Raw genomic sequence first — 23073 nt, forward strand, 5'->3', positions numbered from 1 at the left:
CACACACACACACATCTTTCCTCGGCCTCTGAAATGCAGGAAACATTTCAGAGGCCGAGGAAAGATGTGTGTGTGTGTGTTTAAGGTAAGTGCGTATGTTTATAACAAAATGTGATCTGATTAATTAATGTAAGAGGAAGCACCGTTCTTGAACTTCACTTTACTCTAGCTTGTATATTTCTAGTTTCCTGATTAAAAAGCAGAAGAAAATATAATGTTGGTAGAGATTTAAAACAACATTTAACATGAAAACAGAGAAGTGATAAAACTCTTTACAGTCTAGACACAACACCTGAGGCTCTGCAGCTCTCTGCCTCTTCATGCCCTCGGCGGGAGAATGACGAGCACGTGCAGCTGTGCCCAAATTATTCATTCACACACAGACACACACACATGGATGCAGCCATGCAGACGCGCGCACACACACACACACACACACACACAGTGATTGCATGTTTGGCTAAAAGCTCATATTTGATTTGCACGCTACAGTAGCCCTTTTGACAACAGACGAGACACTTGCTCCTTTTTCCAACCCTACCCCCCCTCCTCCTCCTCCTCCTCCGCCTCCTCCCATTTCCACTGTCCTTTACCCGCGACCATCCTGCCTCCTTCATTATTTGATTTCCCTTTGTATTTGTTATGTTGAATCGCAGGAAGCATCGGCCCCTTTCAAGAGAGGGAGTTTATAAAACAAAGAAGAAAACACAGCATCTGACTCTGACGAACCGAACTCTCTAACTGTAAAGTCTAGACTTGACTTCATCCCCATTTACCCTCCAATTCTTTGCTCTTGCCATGTGTGTGTGTGTGTGTGTGTGTGTGTGTGTGTGTGTGTGTGCAAGCTCAGCACAGAGCACAAAGACCTGCAGTGACATCAGACTCATTCACACTGTGTGCTCTGTCTACGCTCACCCAAGAGGTGCTCTGTTTAAAGGGCCTCTGCTCTGCCTCATCCCCCTTCATGCACTCACACACACAGACACACACACACACACACACATACACAGAGGTCCCTTGTGATCTCTAAGTGACCACAACAGTGTCAACACACACAATATGGTTTATCAAAGCATGCAGACCCCGAGGGGGTTTGAAGAGAAATGGCATTTTAATGCTTAAGGAATGAGGAAATTAATTATTTTCCCTGCAGCTCATTCAGTTTGTAACAAAGGTTTTCTTGTGTCTACGCAGCATAAATGATAACAGTAACATAGGACTGTTTCGAAGGCCCGATCCAGCTGACATATGATGAGACAGTGATAACAGGAAAATGCAAATGTTTAGACTGAAGCGCCTTTCATTCCTTTCTGAATTCAAATGGATGAATTCAAATAAATACAGAACTGTGTGTGCATGTGTGTGTCTGCGCATGGAAAATTGGGTGAATAGGAGGTGGAAGTACATAGCTAGAGGGGGGAGCAGCGTTTTGGTCACAGTTTCACGCTTTATGTTGCATAAAAGGGCACAGCAAACAGTTAGAGGGAAGTTTGAGATGACGTGCTGTGATCAGAATATACAGTTATCACTTCCTGTGTAGGGCAACAGGCTGAAGAAGAGCAGAAATACAGTATATCTTCTTAATACAACAGGACTCGACTTGATGCCGTCACTCAGGCTCCAGATCGGTGGAGACTGACTTGTGGGAGGTGGATCGATAAAGACCCAACGGTTTGACTCTAAGTGCGTTTTCCTCTCAGTTTCTCGCCTGTGCCAAGTGTTCAGTCTTCAGCGGATCATGTCAACGGGCTCATCAGCAGCTCACGAAGCAGGAAGTGAACAGGAAGTGTGGATAGTCCAGCGGCAGCCTCACAGGAAGTCATTCTGCAACGGCAGCACACCATTTGGGAGTGCTGATGCACTCAGCAGGGAGAAGTTCATCAACATCAACAGACCGTTACACCACTGGTTTTAACACCAGCCTGTGTCCTGCCCCAGATATTTATTGATTTATTCCTTCTAGTACAAAAAATAAAACTCCTCCCTGTCAGCGTCTAAACAATCAGCCGTCTCAGGAACGCAATGAAACAGCTCCACTGTTACTCAGCTGTCCTGTGTGTCATTAAGAAGAGTTGTATTATTGTTTGGAAACCAGGATTAAGAAGTGCAGCTTGGCAACACAACCAGAGCTTTTTTTCACCTCCTCAGGCAGCAACAATCTGCTGCTAAGTCTCATGAGCCCGCCGAGCTCAGTTATGCAACAGGTCTGGCTGTTGGAAAACAAGTGATGAACAAAAAAATAACTCTTTAAAGCCTCTTGCAAACACGAAATGTTCTGATTCTTGCTCGGTTTCTGTGGATCGTTATGTCATCCTGTTTAATCATTCATCCACACACACAGTGTCTCCGATCACTTTCAGGTGTCGGGCCTCCGGCGTGTACTCAGGGTTGGCACCGCTGCCACAACAGACATTCATTCGCACAGAGCCGTGAGGTCGCGTAGGTTCGAAGGGCAACAACAACCAACAACACAAAAAAAAAGCATGTGACCAGCAGAGCAGCACGAGGAGGAAGCGATGCACAGATGTGGACGGCCGACTCTGGGTGTGTGCTCTGTCATGTTTCCTGCTCCTCTTCCCTCGGCTGTAGAGGCAAATCAGTGATTAGAAAGAGCTGCAGAAACAACTCCCATCAACAAAGCTGAAGAGCTCTCACTTCTCCTGTAAACTGGGTGAAGGGGGATGAATGTTGAGACCTCACCCATGAGGAGATTAAATAAAACACCACCCTGTGACCGGCACATACAGCAGCAGCACTGAGGGCTAATAACCCGCTATATAGTCGACCACACATACACATACACATACACACACACACACAAAACAGACTTTCCCACCGACGTCCAGCCATTTTAAAGGGCGACCCCCCCCTGGGGAGGTGTGTGTAGCCCAGACAGAGCCAGTGTGGCAAACTATTAACACACACAGGAAGCAGGCGAGACTGGTAGCCGACACAGGACACACACATACGTCCAACAACAAAACACAACCTTTTTTTTTTTTTTTAACTCCTATTTAAACCTTTGTGTATCAGCTGTGAGGCCACTTCCGCTATTGTACTCCACTTGTTTTGTTTTGAAGTCGGTGTTTTGGTCACAGAGGGGCGGGGAGAATCTACGGTGTATTCCTACATCTGTGAGAAACTTTTATACAGCGGGAAAAATAAGTATTGAACGCTTTAATATTTTTCTCAGAAAATATATTTCTAATAGGGCTATAGAGTCTATATATAATATAGTATAATAGAGTGTCAGTATTTAGAAAGTAATCCTGTCTCCTATCAGTGCAAAGAAATATCAGCTGCTTTAGTCCAAATTGACGCCTATAAAAAGGTTTCTCATCACCAAGGTGTCACACAAGAGACGTCTCATGACGGGGAAAAACAAAGAGCTCTCTCCAGACAGAACATACTGATGGCATCGGTTACAGACGTGTCTGAATGCACCGTTTAATCCGTTAATGCTGTTAATCTGGAACTATTTAAAAGAACAACATTTCTATTCTATTTAAAAGAACAACATTTCACCATAAACTGACCACGACCAGGTTCTAGTCAAGAGGAAACTAAGAAGAGTCGTCCAAGAGCCGATGACCACTGGCAGAGAGATTTAGAGAGACCTGCAATTAGCAGGTACGGTTATAAAAAAACAAAAAATACAATGAGTAATGGATTTAACCGCCATGGCCTCTATGCATGCTCACCATGCAAGTCTATTGACGCGTTCAATATTCATTTTCCCTTCTGTATTTCTGCAAAACCACTACTTTTGGATCATTTAATCAACACATCAGCTGAGAACCAAAGAGATGAAAGACTATATTTTCCTCAGCCGTCACCCTGAAGCCAAAACGCTTAGTCGCATCATAAACCGTGACAAAACAGCCTCGGTCATCCACCTGTGGGGATTCGAAGAACACTGAATATGTTGTTACTCCGATGGGAAAAACTTTCCATTTCCATTCAACCTCTCTGGTGTCATCATCTTGAACCATGAATGAACCAAAGGCACGGGGCTTCAAACGGCTCCTTATTAGCGATTCCTGCAGGTTAAGAGCTGAAATTAGACAAGAGCCTGGGCAAATCACAAGGTCAAAGACCACAGCAGCACTAAACAGATTTGTCTTTGTGCCTATTTATACACAGCGGCGGAGGCTGACTTAGCACTTTGGTGCGGTGCCGAGTCGTTCTCTGCCATCCGAGATCAATATGCAAGTGTGTAAATTTACACACCGCTCATAACTCTCATGTCAAGTTACACCCAACATACATGCACACACACAAAAGGTAAATTATGGGCGTTTATAGTATCTGAGAGCCGGCGGGAACATAAAGCTATCAATATGTGGCCAATGCAGCACTCAACGTAAGATCAACAGGAGGAGGAGGAGGAGGAGTCCCCAAGGGTGAAGTGAAACTGCAACATGTCTGTCTGTGTGTATGTGTGGGAGGATGTGAGTGTGTGAGTGAGTGTGTGTGGGGGGGGATTCAAAGTCTACTGGTTCTTATGGCCTCTTTGCATTAGACTGAGTTTATCTCATAAGTGAATGCAGCTGTATAAAGATGCAAAAAGCCACAAGCAATTTCACTACCACCACTTAGCAGGGAGTTACATTACATGCACTCGTCATGTTAGACCTGACTGCAATGCAGGTCCATTGACTTAAGTGTGTGTGTGTACATGTGTGTATCAATGTGTATATGTGTGTGTGAGTGTGTCCAATCCATTCTTCAGGCAGCCGATGCAGGATTGTAGGTCATGTCACTGGTTATATGGACATTGTTTAGGGAAGGCAGCGCAGACATTCAGGAAATGGATGCTGGCGACTCAGACTGTTCATGTGTGTATATGTGTGTGTATGTGTGCGTGTATGTGAAATTTGTGTGTGTTGGCCCTTAGAATAACCCCATTGCCCTCTAAATGCAGACACACAAACGACTCAGAGTGAGCTTCTCTTTATGCAGCAGCAGCAGCAGCAGCAGCAGCAGCCAGCCCGGGGGCAGAACAACATGGGAGCAATTAAACTCCGTCCTCTCTTATCAGCCGCTCACTCTCTCTCTCTCTGGGAAGAAGAAAAAAAAAAAAAGAAAAAGAAAAAAAGGTCATCGGGAAAACCGTCGCTATACAGCAGGAAGTTATCCTTGTCCGGGTGTTTATTTGTGTGCTTCCCATTTCCTGTCAAACGCACACAGGCACTTTTGGTGGCACTTATACTTACGGGGCATGTAACTTAAGCATCAGCAGCAGCGTTGACGTATAATTACACACATGCTGCTTAATTACAATGTGAAGTTCATGCTAATAAAGCTGATTTAAAGCTACAGTGAGTCTGGCTGACGACACACACCACCACACGTGTTGTGTTGTGTTGTGTTGTGTTGTGTGTAGTGATTTTTTGTCACCTTCACTTACTCAGTTACACGGCGTCCATCAGAGACTCTGAGCTGCTCTCCAGGTTCGGATCAATAACTTGAGTTGAGCAACAGCCACCAGCTGTCTTTTCTCTCTCTCTCTCCTACACACACACACACACACTCTATCTCTCTCTCTCTCTTTGGGTTTTTGTCAACACCTCCTCCTGCCCCACTTCCTGTTGCAAATGTCACCGTGAACACACACAAAGGAGATTCACTCAGCAGCTGATTGACAAGTCACTAGTCTGAATCCTCTCCCCCTCCCCTTAGGGAAATGGGACTGGAAGATGCTGCACTGGACCACCACCCCCCAAACACACACACACACACCCTCCTCCGCTGCATCCTCAGCCCACATTAAGACCAATCAATGGATCCCAAAGTGGGGGGATCTGGAGAAAAGCTCCATTTTACTTTAACTTTGCACAGTAACAGAGGTTGTAAATGTAAATGAGGTCAATTTCTTGGATGCGATGGTTCATCCTTTGCACCACGAGACTCTCCTCTCCTCAGCACAGTGTGACCGACTGGGATTCATTCATTCATTAAGAGTCTGGGAGGTGATGAGTTAAAGGACCGGTGGGTCTCTCTGTCTGTCGGACCACCGCCTCATTCACAGCTCTCCACAGACTGTAAAATGAGCATGATTACAGACGCAGCACCACCACTACCACCACCACACGCCGATAAGGAGAGGCTGCCACCCTGCAAGTGCCAGCACATGCACATTTTCTTTTTTCTTTTTTTTTTACACACTCACTCTCAATGTGTATTTAGCCTCAGCTCACACAATCTATAGGCAACGTGTGCGACTCCAAAGAGCCGCCGTGCTGCCCAGCCAGGCTGCAGGGTGGATCTCAACAAAGGCAGTGAATGACACAGCTCTGAAGGAGAGCATCTCTTTGTGCTCGATTCATTTGCAGAGGCAAAACACACACAGACGCACACACCCTTACACACACACATACTCACAACACAAACCCTGCTTATGTTATCTAACCCAGCCCCAGCCCCAGCCCCAGTGAGGTGTTCACAGACTGTCAGGTCAGGATAAGGTGAGACTGCAGGTGGCAGCTCATGAGAATAATCACACAAATCTTTTTTTTCCTTTTTTTTGGGAGAGAAACGCCCATTCTCCTCCCTGCACCTGGCTGCAGCTGTCCTTGTCACTTCACCCAATGATAAATCATGAATGCAAACCGCTGCTTCACATTAACCACACCGCTCATGCTGCTGCTGCTGTGGAGAACTTGTGTGCACCCACTTCTCTATAAAATGAGAAGTCCTATGGAGATAGTGTGTGGTACAAGCACATGCTTTGCCTTATCAATACAGAGCAGAGCACCACCCATGTCTTACAAAACAAGGTGTAATACTCCTCTCTCTCTGTGTCTGTCTCTGCAGCTCCACTACCCACAGCTCAGACAGGAAGCAGAGAGCATGCATAGTAAAAATCAGACAGACAGAAGGTGTGTGTGTGCAAGAGGATGCGTTCAGGTGCATCTCCACCACCACGAGCCTCAGACACAATGTGGATCTGCGACAGACGGACAGAGGGAGGCTTACCTCAACGCCACCTTCACACAGCAGTCGCCCATGCCCGCCATGGTCGTTTTCCTTCAGGGGGGGTTGGTTGGTTGGCTGAGTGTGTGTGTGCGGTGTCTCGGCTCTGTGAGGGTGTCGGTGTGTGTGTGAGTGTGAGTGTCTCAGGTCACGGGGAGCAGCCGTCAAGACCTGCCGCCGGCGGTGAGCTGCCTCATCCGGACTCAGACTCCTGCTGCTGCTGCTTCTCCTTCTCCTCCTTCTTCTCCTTCTTCTGCTTCACCTCCGCCGTGGTGGTGGTGCTCATCTCTGGCTCGGCCGTGCTCGTCACATCGCAGTGTTGAAGCCGTTTGTCTCGTTTTTTTTTTGTTCTCTTTCCGTGCTCGGTTTCAGCCGCTACATCCTGTTTTAAAGTGCCGACTAACAGAGCTGCTGCTGCTGCTGCTGCTGCTGCTGCTGCTCCAAAACCACAGCGCTGCTCTGTGAGAGACGCGATCACGCTGAATGAGCTGTGGCTGCAAACCGGAGGGGGTGGTGGTGCCTTCAAAGACTGTCGTAAAACTGTGGATTCACCATTGAAGCTCTCTGGCTGCAGGCTGTGGCCTCTCCCACGTCAACACTAAGCAGCTAATGCCTCACTACAAAGAGTATAAATACAAATTGCACTTACTTTTTGCAGTCAATCATAACCCTGTTGCCATGTTCTCTTTTTTGAAGGATATGTCCATATGGACTCAGAAAGGTGCAAAAATGTAGTAGGCCTACTCATCCTTCACTATTATAATCCATCAATTTCTATGTCACTTTGAGGACTCATATTACAACAACAATGGTCTAAAAAGATGCCACAGACATGTAGCCTATCCATATTTCCAAACTTTAAGCTGTCACTTCACACTGAACAGCTTATTTACACCTGTGCATTAAGATTTTAGGGTTTAAATCCCAATCATAGCCCAGAAAGTTATTGTAGTTGAACTGTTTTCACACATTCACTCATGTTTCTCCTAAGAAACAGGGCTAAATTCGGTAGTATGTGTAAAATTGGTGAAGCAATCCTCCAATAAACAGCAAAAACTCCATTACAAGTAAGAAACACCCTCTAAATCTCACTTAATTTTAAATAGCTACTTATTAATAAATGTACAAAGTATCTAACACTTATTTTTCTTATAGGCTGCAAGATTATTATTATCGATATTTGTATGAATTTTTGTGTAAACTGCATTTTAATGTTGTTACTGATAAAGGTAGAGCTAATTTAGTTATTTACCATATTGATTAATCTATAAAAACGTGTCAAAGTTTATGAGCTGATCACTGATTTCCTCATATGGAGATGGAAAAACAGAGTTAAACACCTTTTGTCCATTGTGTTTGACTAGTGAAGCTGACAAAAGTAGGAATGTAGTGGGGAAAAAGCAGATGGTGGTGGAGTAGAAGTAAAAAGTTGGCACTATATACATTCACCACATAGCTGCATTGAAATATAGTACTTTAGTAACTGTTCTTAGTTTAATTTCTCCCCTAAAGATCAAATGAACGAGGAACAAATTGGTGTTTCCCCTCTTTTAACGGTTCTTTTTTATGATAACACAAAAATACGAGCCGCCCGTGAAGGCAGCATAATCGCATTCGATTGACAGGCACTGCGACCAATCACCGAAGTAGCACCGCCTTCTTGGAACACAGCCGACCAATCAGAGGCCTCGACAGCCCCGCCCAGCGACACACCCACTTGGAGGAGTAAAGATCACAAAGCTGCATCAGACTGAAGCCCCGCGGCGACATCTGAGCTCCGTTACCACAGGCAGGAGGCCTTTCCCAGGGCGGCGGGGAGGGGCCACGCGGTTCAAACACCTTGAGGTCAAAGGTCGACACTTATGCAGAGGTTTATTATGTTTCAGCACAACACGTAGTTGATTTGGTCTGGGTTTTTTTGACAGGAAGCCACACTAGTCTGCTCACTTCCTCTCCTGCTGAGTCACTTCTTTACAAAGAGGGAAACTGGAATCCTTTCTCTTTAATGGTTCTCCTCACTTTCTCTCCTGCTGCAGATACAGCCAGGTCTCTGATTGAGTACTTTAAACGATCCTGTGGTTGTAGTAGTGTACAGATTTTTGTTGTTGTTGAATATCCCTCCTCTAACAATATAAGATGATAGAAAATTATAAAGCAGTAGCATGAATGTTTTTCCTGCTCGTTTTCGATCATTAGTCAGCTCTGCCCTCCCTCCCAAGGATGATAAACTCACAACTCACATACTTTTCTTTAATGTTTCTCTTCAGTTTCTCTCCATGTCACCTTGTCAGTGTTTCAAATGGATGTATATATACACAATCTCCTCTAACATGCAGATACAGGTTTCTATTAGACTGCTTTAAATGATCTGTAGCCTACAAAGTGACAGTCCCACAGCCAGTGAAGTGGGCAGTGTTGTTTTTTTATTGGCATGATCCAGATCTTGATTTTCGGTAAAAACACTGCGACCTCCCCAAACCCTCTTCCTCCTCGTCATTATGACTCATATGAACGGAAACAAGCTGATAAACAGTGAGCCAGCAGTGCCAGTCATGTTATTTCCCAATAGTTTTTTTCCCAATATAACACAAACATAGTTCAGATCATTATTTCATAACTCCACATGGACACACACAGACACACAGACACAGCTTTATCCAGGTGGCTTTGCAGCATCATTATGTTTGACGTGTACAGTGTTACTGTGTGCAAAACCTGCACTTTGTTTCTGTTATGTGATGGTTATAACAAACAAAATCACAGACACCAATCACAAAGATCATTTTCTGTTATGAAACACAGTCCGCAAACGGTCGCACAAACTATATAAACCCATTCAGTGTGTTCACAGAGGAGCTTATGACTCTCACCGTGTGTGTGTGTGATTGTGTGTATGTGATTGTGTGTGTGTGTTGGTGTCCCGGGGACCAGGTGGCGATGTTAGTGTTGCACAGGCAGCGTTCCCCAGAAGCAGTGCAGTGCTGGATTCCACACAAGATTATCATCCAGTTATGGGGATAAAGCTGAAATCCTCCTAGATCTGCTGGGAACCGCCGGCCACTACAACTGGGACGACAACATACAAACACAAACACACACGCACACAGAGAAAACACACACTTACTCACCTTATTTTGTCTGGTGGTGGACTTCTCAGACTATATCATATGGACTGTTACATAAATTCGTCTGCACTGTTGTTTCTAAACATATGTTAAGTCTGTTTCAGCTCTTCGGGCGTGTTTACAGTTTTCAAATCCACTCTTGCTGATTTGCACCTGCCCTTCTGCACTTCACAATGTTATAAAAAAAGAAGGAAAAAAAAGCCTCTTTCATAACCTGACTGTGGTGGAGTCATCAAGCCCTGAAGATATTTTAATGTTGCAGTAGTTTCCAAACTGCTGCATAATCTGCTGTATTTAGAGCCAAACAGCAATCTAATTGCCCACGAGGCATTCAAATAGTCACTCCGGCCGCCCTCGGGTTGTGTCAGTCAGCAATTCACTCTCCAGCTTGGATTTGACAGTTTCTTCCACGCACACACACATGCAGACACACACATTTGTGCTTGTTTTACTATATTTGTGGGGACCACCGACACTGACATGATGCCGTCCCCAGTTCTCTACCTTATCTCAACCTAAACCTGATTCTGTCTTTAGTCATTAAACCAGGACTCGGCCCTCAAACAGTCATTTAATGTTGTAGGCCTACTGTATGCTTCAGTGTCACGGTCCCCACAAAGCAGCCAAACCAGACTAAAAACAAAAATGTGTGTGAACTCCCAGTTTTTGGACCTCACGAGTACTGTAAAAAATAAAAATAAAAACACCGCCCACATAAATCTACTTCATGATAGCTCTCCGTCTCATTTCTGCAGCGTGTGATTTCATCCATTTACCATAATCTGTTTTCAGACGTTGAATAGCATGACATATTTATATATTTCAATGCTGCACTGATGGAAAATTACGTAAAATGACTCAAAAACCAAAAAAAATAAGCCCCAAATTTCCCAACACGTGAGCCACCATGATGTGTAAAAGCCATATATCAGTCATTAAGCAAAAAAAACTAAAAGATGGGTTTAAACGCCCGTGACGTCTATTGAACCGCTCCAACCTATAAAGCATCAAATCGCCTCCTTCAAAACAGAATAGACGCAAGACGACGGGAGCTGTTGAGATGGAAGATGAAGCTGCGCTCTAATGTATTCTCCATCCTTATTCTTTGATGTGTCTATAATCCCTCACACGCGTTTTCTATATTTGGCTTTGAAGCTCCATAAGCTAATCCTCCATTCTTTACCGTAACAAAACTGTGTGAATTGGCCCAGGATTACGCAAACACATATTTGACGACTCACTGGCTGGCAGAGAAAGAAGTGCACTGCCAAGATGAAGAAGTCAGTCAGTCTGAATTATGCACTTTTTTTACATGCTTCTTTACATTTCCTCTCATCTCTGATTGAGTCTGATAAATATGCACAGATTTTTTTATGGTGTCTGTGTTTTATGTTTTGCATATCTATGTCTTATATGTATTTTAGTTGTATGTGTGTCAGCTGCTGCAGTGGTGTTGTTGTACATCAGAGCAGGTTCTCACCAGTTCTTGCCAGCGTTGGACCCCCCGTCGCGCTCCGTCCCATCATCCTGCAGAGCTCGGCTTTCTCTGCTTTACTGAAGATTTGTCTTAAGTAACTGTTGACTGGGTGCTTTTGTAAAAAAACACACACACACACACTTTGGCTCTTCTTGATATCAACAACATGATGTCAGTTTGTGTTTACTATATCTTAGAGGAATAGCTTTTTGGAAGTGGGTGGTAAAAAATAAATAAATAAATAAACTTCTGGTGACTGTTACGGTCACGAATTGCACTTCTCAGCACCTCCAACTTTCTCTAATTAAAATTTTATATCTCATTAGTTTAATTGGATTTATCCTGCAGATAGGCCGGTTCTGTTTCCACCAAACAAAAGACAAGGCTCACTGTTTCCTGAGCCTTTTATTTAGTGAGCAATAGAAAAGTGATATCGATCTTTTTATCAGCACTTGGCACAAAGGTGAATAAGTGAATTTACTCCTTTTTTTTTAGGCGAGAGAGAGAAGGTGGTTGGGCATTGTGGTTTTGTGGGATGCTTGTTAACCAGGATGTCACACAGAATTTATCAATTTTAATCCAAAAGTTGGTAAGTGTGACACCATCTTTAACCCCGTAACACCCACTGGCCAAGTGGGAAAATGACTACCCTCTCTCACAGCTACAGTAAATTAGTTATAGTTGCACTCCACCAGTTCAGTCTTGCTCTTAATTGACATTGATGGACCTGCACTGTCTGTAAAAAGTATGAAAGTGCCAAAATTGATGCAGCACCCAGAGATGTTGTATATTTCTTTCTATATTTTTACCATTTCTCATTGAGATCTGGCATCTACATTACCCACAGTAGGCTACACACCCACAGTCTGGGATTTTAGTTTTGCTACTAATGGCTTATTTAGCCTCAAGCAGAGACGAGGAGCAGTTAACAGAGTAAACGCTTCTTTCCCTTTCTAACTCCGAGCCAAGAAAAAATTCAAACAACTTTTTTCCACTTTCCCCCCTTTTAAAACAACTTTATAGCTCACAGGAAACAAACATGTAAACTGTCCCAGTGGGGAGTCTAGTGTCATATACCATCACATTATGATTTGTGTGGGACTTTTTGTACTTAACATGATTGGAAAAAGCATTAAAGGATGGATGTGCTCGAGCCCAGAGGAGTATTGATCATATACTGTTTGTATTCATGCACAGATCACCAGTCCCCGAGGGAAGTCATGGTGGTGAGCAGTCAGTAATGAGTCATGAACATGATCCACTGTAGTAAAGACCTACATTCCTGCTCCCGTCCCCGGGGCACACACTGACCCACGCTTTGCTCCGTCTTTACCCAGGCTTCGATGCTTCCTGCTGGGCTGTGACCAGGCAGCGGCATGGGGTGGATGTATGCGGGGGAGGGTGGTGGTGGTGGTGGTGGTGGTGGTGAGGCCTCGGGGTGTTTTAGAGAGGGAGTGACACTCATTGACTGAGTTACTGCTGCTTCAGAGGGTATGAGGCCACTCTCTGTGTGTGTGTGTGTGTGTGTGTGTGTGTGTGTGTGTGTGTGTGTGTGTGTGTGTGTGTGTGTGTGTGTGTGTGTGTGTGTGTGTGTGTGTGTGTGTGTGTGTGTGTGTGTATTGTCCCACAGATGGGTCAGAGGGAAAGGTCGAGGAGAAGGAGAAGAAGGGGTCCTGTGTTACCTGTGGGGTCATGGGGTCATCGTCCACTTCCAAGGACTGTGGCAACATGTGATATCTACTGTCACAGTGATGTGTGATGTGACTCATCACTTCACAATCCTCGGCGCGTGCCCTCAGATCTACAAACGAGCCTATAGCCTCCCAATCCGGCTGAGGGCTTCCCAGAACCTATAGACTCTTTTAAAACAGGCCTGAAAACCTTTCTATTCAGAAAGTCATATGACTGCTAATACTAATATATGTGACACTTGATGCCATCAGGTCGACGTTACATGCAGCCTCTCAGGAAGACCAATCGCTATTCTAGGTCTTTTGTGCCTTCTGCCATTAGTTTGTTGAATGCTCAGCTGGCTTGAAGCTGTAGTTTAGTACTGTTGTTGACAATGTGTTTCTTTATGTATATTGCCCTACTTATGTATTTATTATACTTTTGTCCTACTTTTATCTTACCTGATCTCAATTTTGCACTGTCTTGCACTTTCCTCCTCAATTGTATGTATGCTTGTCTATGTGATTGTGGTGCGGTGGTCAGCTGTAGAAACAGAAAAAGTAATCTCAACTCAACTCAAATAATTTTGTTTTTAATTGTGTGTTTTTATACTTTTCTTTAAATTTTGTAGCACTCAGATCTTTTTGATGAAAAGTGCATTACAAATAAAATGTATGGGGCAGCATTTAGCTCACTTGGGAGAGCACCCACCCCATGTGTTGAGGCTACAGTCCTCACTGCAGGCAGCCCTGGTTCGAATCCTGCATCAGGCAGCCCTTTCCTGCATGTCATTCCCCCTCTCTGCCTCCCCATTTCCTGTCTCTCTCTCAACTGTGCTATCAATTAAAGGCAATAAAAAAACAAAAATATACTTTTAAAAAAAGAAATAAAATGTATTATTATTATTATTATTATTATTATTATTATTATTATTATTATTATTATTATTATTATTACTTACTGTCACAGAGATGTCACCTGCCGTCACAGGACCATGTCCAAACCAAATGTGGAGAGTTGCTGGTTGGTGGCGCTGCAGACTGACGGTGAGGAGACGAGTCTGTAGTCGTAGTCAGTGTATTATCGTATGTGTCTGATTATTTCACTGATTGAAGCTACAGACGAGACAATTCAGTATTTTCATACATTTACACTCGCTGCTATAAAACTTCCATCTGACCTGTGTGTCCATCAGCAGATGAAGCAGTCGAGAAAAGCGGGAAAACATATCACCCATGTGAATGTGGATGTTTTATAATGATGTTTAACAAGAACAAAAACTTAAAAGTGTGAGATTTCAGGACAAAAACTCACAAAACTAACCAGAATTTGGTTTAGTTTGAATCCAGCTGTGATTTTAATGGTTCATGAAATTAAGATCACTAACAACTTTTTTTTTGTCCTTCTGCCTCACTATAGAGGTGGTCTGTCATTAAATCTGTATAATTGCCTCATTTACTTTGTCCCCCCCCCCCTCCCCGTACCCTTCCCCTCTCTCTCTGAGGGCATCCAACACCTTGTTGCTATGGAAACAGCCTCAAAAGAAGGCAGACAGAAAGGGACAGGAAGAGATGCTGAAACGGCAGAAAAGCCTCTTTGTGCTCTCTGAGGCTCTCGGAGCTAATGGGCCTATACAGAGGGTAAGAGAGGGTTAATCAGTCTCTGTGTCAAACACACACACACACACACACACACACACACACACACACACACACACACACACACACACACACCTATAGATAACTTTTAGCCTACTAATATGGTTTTAACTTGGTTTTAATTTAACACTTTGTTCCCATTTTTTTTGTATGTCCACTTTGAGAACAGCAACCAACAGATCACATTACGGGTATTCACAGATACAGGGATATAATAAGCACACACACACAGCATGAAAGCATGAAAACCCCGTGCTTCCTCTTGTCTGTAAATAATATCACACTATAGGACACATATACACTGTTTCCCACTCACACACACACACACACGCATGAAATCTCACTCCATTCTGTATCTGAAAATTGGATTGCTGCTCCCAACTAACTTGATTACGAACAGCCTTCCTCTCACACTGGGGCCGTATCACTTAATAAAGCTAAGTGCATTGACATGTTTGTGCCCATACTTGTGCACACAAGGACACATGTACACTACACACACACATAAACACAAACCACTGCAGTGCTATATATCAACCTCTTTAGTCTCGCTGAAAGATCAACAGCATAAAGAAATATTAACTCAAACTGAGAGGCAAACAAACACCAGAGGTCAAAAATCAGGCTCTAATATACCTCTCTATTCATAAAGCCACGTCCTTTGTTCAGGTATTTATTTATTTGGTTTCTCTGAAAGAAACCAAAAGGTCAAACAGTATGTGAAAGGGCGTCTTTGAGTCAGTGCATTAATGTGTTGTCACAGCGCAGAAGTATGTGGGTTCAGTGCTGACAACAAACACATGGAGCGAGCTTGGAGACACACACACACACACACACACACAAAAACAAAACAATGAGAGAGTGTGTTACGTTACAGACAACACAAGTTCACTTTGTTTCCAGAAATGCACAAGAGAAATTACAACATGTCACTGTAACTACGCAACATAAACATTTTTGAGTTTTTATGGGTTTAGTTTGACATCGATGGAGGCAGGTGTGGGTTATTGTGTTGTTTTATGATTAATGATGAACTGGAAAATAAACACATTTTTCACAAATCAACAGTTGAGGAGAAATAAAGAGGATGATACTGCACTGTACTTTATTTAACACTGAACAGCTATGGTTGATACACTTATGAGATTATCATATGAACATGAATTGTGCACATAAAACCTAACAGTAACCATTTAATCATATCATTACAGGACTTTGGTTTGTGATTGATTACTTTGATGATCTGGATTTGCAACGTAAAGATAAAGATATAAATGTTTCTGATTCACATAAAACCCATAAAATGCCTAGAGGTTTAAATTGCGCCATTTTCTCTGGATATACTCTGACATAAATTAACAGAGATTTGGGATTATATGGGATTTGTTTGAGTGATATGAGGTGAAGTGAGAGACTGTTAAGTCATTGCATGTGTGATGTGTCTTTTTGAAGTGAGACTGTAACTCTGTAGCTCCATCTAGTGTCTCGGCTGTAGAACAAGTTCTTCCTCACAGCTACAGGAGTCCAACAACCACATCCCTGGTTAATCCCATGTTGCTGTTCTGAATTCATCTTTTCTAACTGAGCAACAAAACAGAATTCAGACACATTTTAGAATATATTTGATAGTTTAGACTCTTAAACCTCTGGATTGGGCAAATGCAGGCCCATATTGATATAGCAATAATGTATTTATTTTTGAATGAAGAGGGAGTTTCTTAGAAAAAGGTAGAAGATAGTGGGACCCAACCTGATCAGACCACTGAAGCCAATTTAGTTTATATAATTGGGATTAAACCATGAATTGGTTTTGATTTGATTTGCAGCATTCTGTTTTGTCTAATTGCCAATTTTCCACACTCACAAAAAAAAAGAAATGAGAAAAATCTGAGGTGATGAAAGGGAAAGTGATGGACTGACCCAGCCAGGGCTTTAGAAAGTGAGAGTGAGGAAGGATAGACCTGTCTGCCATCTGGACTGTGTGTCACTCTATTCTGCGGATCATTTGGCCATGAATCATTTATAAAGTGGAGCCCGCAGCCTCCGGGGGAGAAACCACCATCCACTAATCACAGTGGAGAGAAACCACAGAGCTGCTGCTGCTGCTCCGTGGGTCAGAGTAGAGACGCTTCACTTCACTTCACTTCACTCCACTCGCGTGTGGGGGCGGGGACAGGTGTGTGCACCTTCCTCACAGGTGTGTTTTCATCAGTGGAAGAAGCGACAGAAACTTTGGAGAAACTTCTTCTTAAGTCATCGATCCAACACTTAATGGAGAGGATTTTTTTTTTAAGTGTCGTTTTAGGAGGAATAGAGATCCAGACAGTGAGTTTTTGATTTGAAGCTATTTGAGGAGGAAACACCATGCTGCCCGCTCAGGAGGCCGCGAGGATCTACCACACCAACTACGTGCGTAACGCGCGTGCCGTGGGCGTGATGTGGACGGTGTTCACCATCACCTTCGCCGTCATCATGGTGGTGGTGTTCATCCAGCCCTACTGGATCGGCGACAGCGTCAACACGCCGCAGGCCGGATACTTCGGCCTCTTCCACTACTGCATCGGGAACGCGCTCACCTCGGAGCTCGTCTGCAAAGGGAGCGCGCTGGACTTCGGCTCCATCCCGTCCGGCGCCTTCAAGACGGCCATGTTCTTCGTGGGGATCTCCATGCTGCTGGTGGTGGCGAGCATCGTCTGCTTCAGCCTCTTCTTCTTCTGCAACGCGGGCAGCGTGTACACGATCTGCGCGTGGCTGCAGCTGGCCTCCAGTGAGCAACCGGGGTGGGACCTCAGTAGTTTTGAGGGGGAGGGGGGGCAGTATTAAAGAGATAGTTCAACATTTTGGCAAATTGTCCCATTGCCATAATCACTTGTTTTAGGAGTAGGTTCGTTACCTTTAATTGTCGGTGCAAGCTATTTTTAGAACGGCGGAGCAGAGCCGCGAGCTGCTAAGAGCTACACTACGGAGGCTGATGGGATTTCTTGGTTTCCCTCATCAAACTCATCAAATACACGCTATGAGATAATAACAGAACGTTACCAGACAGAGTTGTTTTAGAGGTAAATTCAGAGACTGCTTGCTAAAAAACTGCCCCCGACAGCAACGCGCATCAGCCGTTTTGCATGAATTTACCTCTAAAACAACTCCATCTAGTAACGTTCTGTTATTATCTCATAGCGTGGTGAATGTGCAGGTCACAACTTGTCAATCAGAGCGTTTTGGAGTTGTTGGATTGTGTATTTGATGAGGGAAACCAAGAAATCCCATGAGCCTCTGTAGCATAGCTCTGAGCGGCTCGCGGCTCTGCTCCGCCATTCTAAAAACAGCTTGCGCCGACAGTTAAAGGTAACGAACCAACTCCTAAAACTATTATGGCAATGGGTCAATTTGCCAAAATGTTGAACTATCCCTTTAAAGTTTATAACCTTCACATAGAAACATAATTTTGTCTCAGATTATGGTCACACTTGGATATTAAATGTGCATGTTGCCTATTATAGCCCATATGTGGCCCATAAAATATGTTTTATATACGAAGAATGTATATAGTATATATACAATATACTGAGGCTCTTCTACCACATTAGTTGCCATTTAGACTCATTTTACACCAAACTAACTTTCTAACTTCAAAATCATTCATCTATTATTCTCTTTATCACTCAAATAGATGGACAAACCTCACTGTGCAGCAGTAAAACTATAGTTGGAGAAATATTTAGGTCTTGAACTCAACTAAAAGGAGAATTTCCACAGTGTCCTGCATTCAAATATTTAGAAGTGAAAGTGCAACATCTGGTTTCTTTAAGATCATTTCACAAAAGCTTGTCTGTTTAAAAGTGAAGCTGAACTATAGAGTACATTATTTCCCTATGGCTCCACATGTGGCTGCATGTCTATGAAAAGATGAGAACATTTGGGACACAAGAAAACACACGTAAGCAGTAATAATAAGATTATGTGGAAGCACAGTGGAGGCTGTGTCTTCACTCTGAGGGCAGAGCAGGATTATATCTGAGGCCACGACTGAATGACGCTAGTAGTTTCTGTGCGACACAGAGCATCATTACAGTCTCTCTCTCTCCCTCTTCAACACAGACACAGATGAGAGGCAGGGGAGTGTTTTTGAAACACAAAGCAGCTTGTGAACAGATGTAGCTGCTGAGAGTGAGAGAACGAGCCTGTAATGAAACAAATAATGAGATTAACCTGGAGGTGTGCTGTTACACTTTCTCCTCTGCCGCTTCGTAGGCAACACACCTGCCGTCCAGAGTGTGTGTGTGTGTGTGTGTGTTAGTGTGTGTGTTCTGTCTTTTGTGAGGATAAAATAAGGAGATCTTAAACTCAGATTTTTAACACTAGGGTTATAAAAGATTGTGAATGTCGATCTGCAGAGTTTAATGACTGACTGAGGGTCAGATAACGACTTCAGTGTTTTAAGGATGATGTGTAATTAGGATTCTGTGTTGGCTTTTAAGACTAGATATTGAATTCAAAAAGGTTGTTGGGAGTGGTCGACGTCTTCATCAAACATACAGTATTTGATCATCCATCTATCAGTGATGTGTGACACATATGTTAAGAAAAAGGAAAGTCCGCACACCAACAAAAGCTCCGGAGCAATAATTTATTATCACCCAAAAGGGGAGTGACGTTTTGGCTTAGAAACCCTTCCTCAGACCCGAAACGTCACTCCCCTTTTGGGTGATAATAAATTATTGCTCTGGAGCTTTTGTTGGTTTGCGCAGACTTTCCTTTTTCTTATCATTTACTTGTTTTGTCCGGCACCCAGCGTTTAGTGTGCTTTTTCTATTTTTTCAATACATATGATAAATGTCCAATAGCAGAGTCGTAGTTGTTTCCATAATTTAACTCTGAACTGTGTTATATTAAGCTGATCAGAAGTTGCAGTTTGAAATTCCTGATGTTAAGAGACTTGAGAGAGTTGAGCTGAGAGCTGTGAAGGTGAAAGTGTGTGAAAAGTGAAAGTGAGACGTGTGTGTGTGTGTGCACGCTAATGTTTCACCTCGTCACCTGATAGTTCACATGTGGGGGTGGGACGACACAAGTCTGTCTTCAGAGTCAATAATGGATGAACACTTTCATCGTTCTGGAGCCGAGATGCTTTAGAGTTGCTAGGCAACTCATCTGCACGTGTGCGTATGTGTGTGTTTAGTGCGTATCTGAATGAGATGAGTGTGTACAATTAATTTCTCTGGTGGCTTCTCTGTCTCGTTATTACAGCTCCTGAAATGGAGACGATGATGTTCTGTTCACAGCCGACACGTCATTACATTTAAACAGTTCATGTTAATGTTAAAGCAGAAGTAAGCGATATTTTTGTGTTAATATAAGTCTTAAATAGTTATATCTTCCGACAGCAATCACTTACATAGAGTGTTTGGACGGAAACACGGGTCTGTCAGTCACTCTGCTCTGCTCTGAGCCGAGGAGAAAACTTTTCTCGTATCCTACAAGTTTTATCCAATGAGGAGAGAGAACGGCATGAAGGGCTGTGTGTGCAGCCAAGGGATGCGCATGAATGTGGTGACGTAGGGACGAGGACTGTTATGGTGCGTTCAGGGCAGCCCGTAACTCATGTTTTTCCGACCTGTGAAGTCGTACCAGTTCGATCTGGTACGAGTTCACGGGTCGGAAGTTACGAGTGGCCGTTATAGTGACTTTCACAGGTAAAACAGGTCGGAAAAACACGAGTGGGTTGCCTGGAACGCTACAAAGTCGTAAGTTGTGACTTGAAGCTGTAATTTACGGTTTCAAAAGCCTGCCTGGAACGCAGCATTAGCCAAAACGACCGGATTGCTTACTTCTGCTTTAAAATAAAGGAACATTTGTGTATTTGACTCAAACATCTCCTCCCTCCCTCTCTCTCTCTCAGGTACGTGCATGGTGATTGGCTGTATGATCTACCCCGACGGCTGGGACTCGGATGAGGTGAAGCGCATGTGTGGCCAACGAACTGACAAATACACCCTGGGAAACTGCACGGTGCGCTGGGCCTACATCCTGGCCATCATCAGCATCATGGACTCGCTCATCCTCTCCTTCCTGGCCTTCAGTCTGGGCAGCCGGCAGGACAAGCTGCTGCCAGAGGACTACCAGGTGGAGGGGAAAGGTAACGGGGGTGTGAAGGGAGGATTTGGGGGGGTGGAGGAAAGTGGGGGGTTCATTGATGAAATATGGAGATTCAGATGAAAGGTTGAGACAGACAAGCACTTCACTAGTTTGAATCCTCTGGTTGGATGGGATGGGATAAGGACACCAATCCTAATCGGATCCCAGGAGTGCCCCAAGGATTGGTACTGGGACCCCTTCTCTTTATAATATACACCACCTCCTTGGGTCCAATCATCTACTTTTATGTTACTTCTATGCCGATGACACACAAACATATACCTGTTGTTCTTGACCATATAACCTCATGGTCTTTGCAGGGATGTTAGATTGTTTCTCTGACTTATCCACCACAATTAACACCACCTTTAATCAAGCAAACCTCCCAAAGAGCCAATCACCTTCTCCATCACAATAATATAAATAGCCTATCATTGGTTCTTCATCTGTTTGCCAGCTTTTCTTCTCCATGTTGCATCTGTCCCTTTGTCATGCTGCTTTAAAAAAACAGACTGTAGTTACCTCTCACCCTTATTGCTGCAGTGGTCTTGTGGCACGTCTTCATCATCATGCACTTTGCAGACCCTTTGCAGAGGGTCCAAACTGCAACAACTTGTCTGGTCTTTAGCCTAAAATGGCACATATCTGAATCAAACCGAAGTCACCAATGCTTTCCTTTAGAGTGACTTCTTGATCTGCAGACTTCATACAACCCTATGCTACTTCTCACTTATTGTGCTTGTGTCTTTTCACAAAAGGCAATCATAGTGTGGACTGAAGAAGCTACCGAATGCGATGAGAGTAGGGGGTGTCACATCTCCTCTCCTCACACCTTAACATCCCTAACCAACTCTTACTATGCACATTTCAGAGCACATGAGATTTTAGTGATTTTTCCTCAATTGTAACTTGCTCTGGATAAAAGCTTTGCCAAATGAATAAATGGAAATGTAAAAGATTGGACTGCGGGGAGATATAGTATCAGGTGGGAAGATTAAATTGGTGCAGGGGTCAACGGCTTTGTCTGGAGAGAAAATGGAAAGAGGTGAAGCAGAGGCTGGAAGTCTTTGAAGCTTCAAGGAGGTCTGGAAGAAATAACATCAAAACTCAAATAATCAGAAACCTCTTTCTCATCTTTACTTTCAGTCTTGGTCAAGGTCTTAGTGGGTAAATACAACTGTATGAAGTCATACTCACAGCTTTTACCATTCTTTATGTTTTTTTAGTTGTATTTTCCATCATAAGAATCTGAAAAATCTTCTAAAATATGCACTTATTGCTGCACCTACAGTATGTTATTTTAAAGCACGGCTGATATTTGTGATTCAGAGTGAAATACTTTGACATCTTTTCAAGGTCCCTTTATGATGAATAAAAAAGGCTCTGGTGATCCTTGAACCTTTCCTGCAACACAAGTGCTTTAAAGTGTTTTCTTATTCTTTGAAATATGTTGGCACAGTTTAGACTGACATCTATTTTTCCTAGAAATGCTTTTACTGTTTTACTTTGTTATGAAGATGGCATTTGATTTATTTACGTCTCAGCACTTGGATGGATAATGTGGACATACTTGGACCCTTGAGGACATTATTATTTATTCACTATGCTACTATATAACTAGTCTTACAGTACAGTATGTGTTGAAAACCAAGCTGAGCCACATGTTTTGTCAGGATTTCACGTTATCCTTTTAGTAATTATGCTTTTCTCTGACCATAGATAATGCATAACCCCAGAGGACAACAGGGACCAGAGATGGACAGGAAATGAAGAGGAGCCCATCTTGATCTGGATGTAACAGCTCATCAACAAACATTTAAAAACACAGACATGGAGTCACTGCTCACTTCTGCCTTTAGATTATCTACTGGCTGTTTCTGGGTAAAAACACTGAAATAAATATGTGGACTGCTCGCAACTTTGGAAAATTACTTGATGAGCTACAATATTTGAAATGCTAAAATTAAAATCTTTACTCCTTGTCCAGAGAATCGTTAAGGGACATTATAGATAATTGTCAGACAATCCTTCCAAA

General features: G+C 43.4%; 2 protein-coding genes across 2 annotated transcripts in view; one reads left to right on the forward strand and one right to left on the reverse strand.

The window, feature by feature from the left end:
- kif21b (kinesin family member 21B) overlaps positions 1–7056 on the reverse strand; it is a gene marked incomplete at its 3' end in the record, with an annotated part of 72099 nt that extends 65043 nt beyond the window's left edge. Inside the window, exon 1 of the mRNA XM_083971062.1 lies at positions 6979–7056. Within this exon, the coding sequence (XP_083827188.1) occupies positions 6979–7019 (41 nt within the window). The 5' untranslated portion in view covers positions 7020–7056. The remainder of the gene's footprint in view (positions 1–6978) is intronic.
- A 10214-nt stretch (positions 7057–17270) lies between these two features.
- On the forward strand, positions 17271–21119 carry lhfpl5a (LHFPL tetraspan subfamily member 5a; the record flags this gene model as incomplete). The annotated part of the gene is made up of 2 exons (XM_083971245.1): positions 17271–17673; positions 20803–21119. The coding sequence occupies 2 exons, from the start codon at positions 17271–17273 to the stop codon at positions 21117–21119; spliced, it is 720 nt and encodes a 239-aa protein (XP_083827371.1).
- Between the last annotated feature and the right edge of the window lie 1954 nt (positions 21120–23073).

This window comes from Trachurus trachurus (assembly GCF_905171665.1).
Source record: "Trachurus trachurus genome assembly, chromosome: 5".
In the NCBI taxonomy this organism is placed as follows: Eukaryota; Metazoa; Chordata; class Actinopteri; order Carangiformes; family Carangidae; genus Trachurus; species Trachurus trachurus.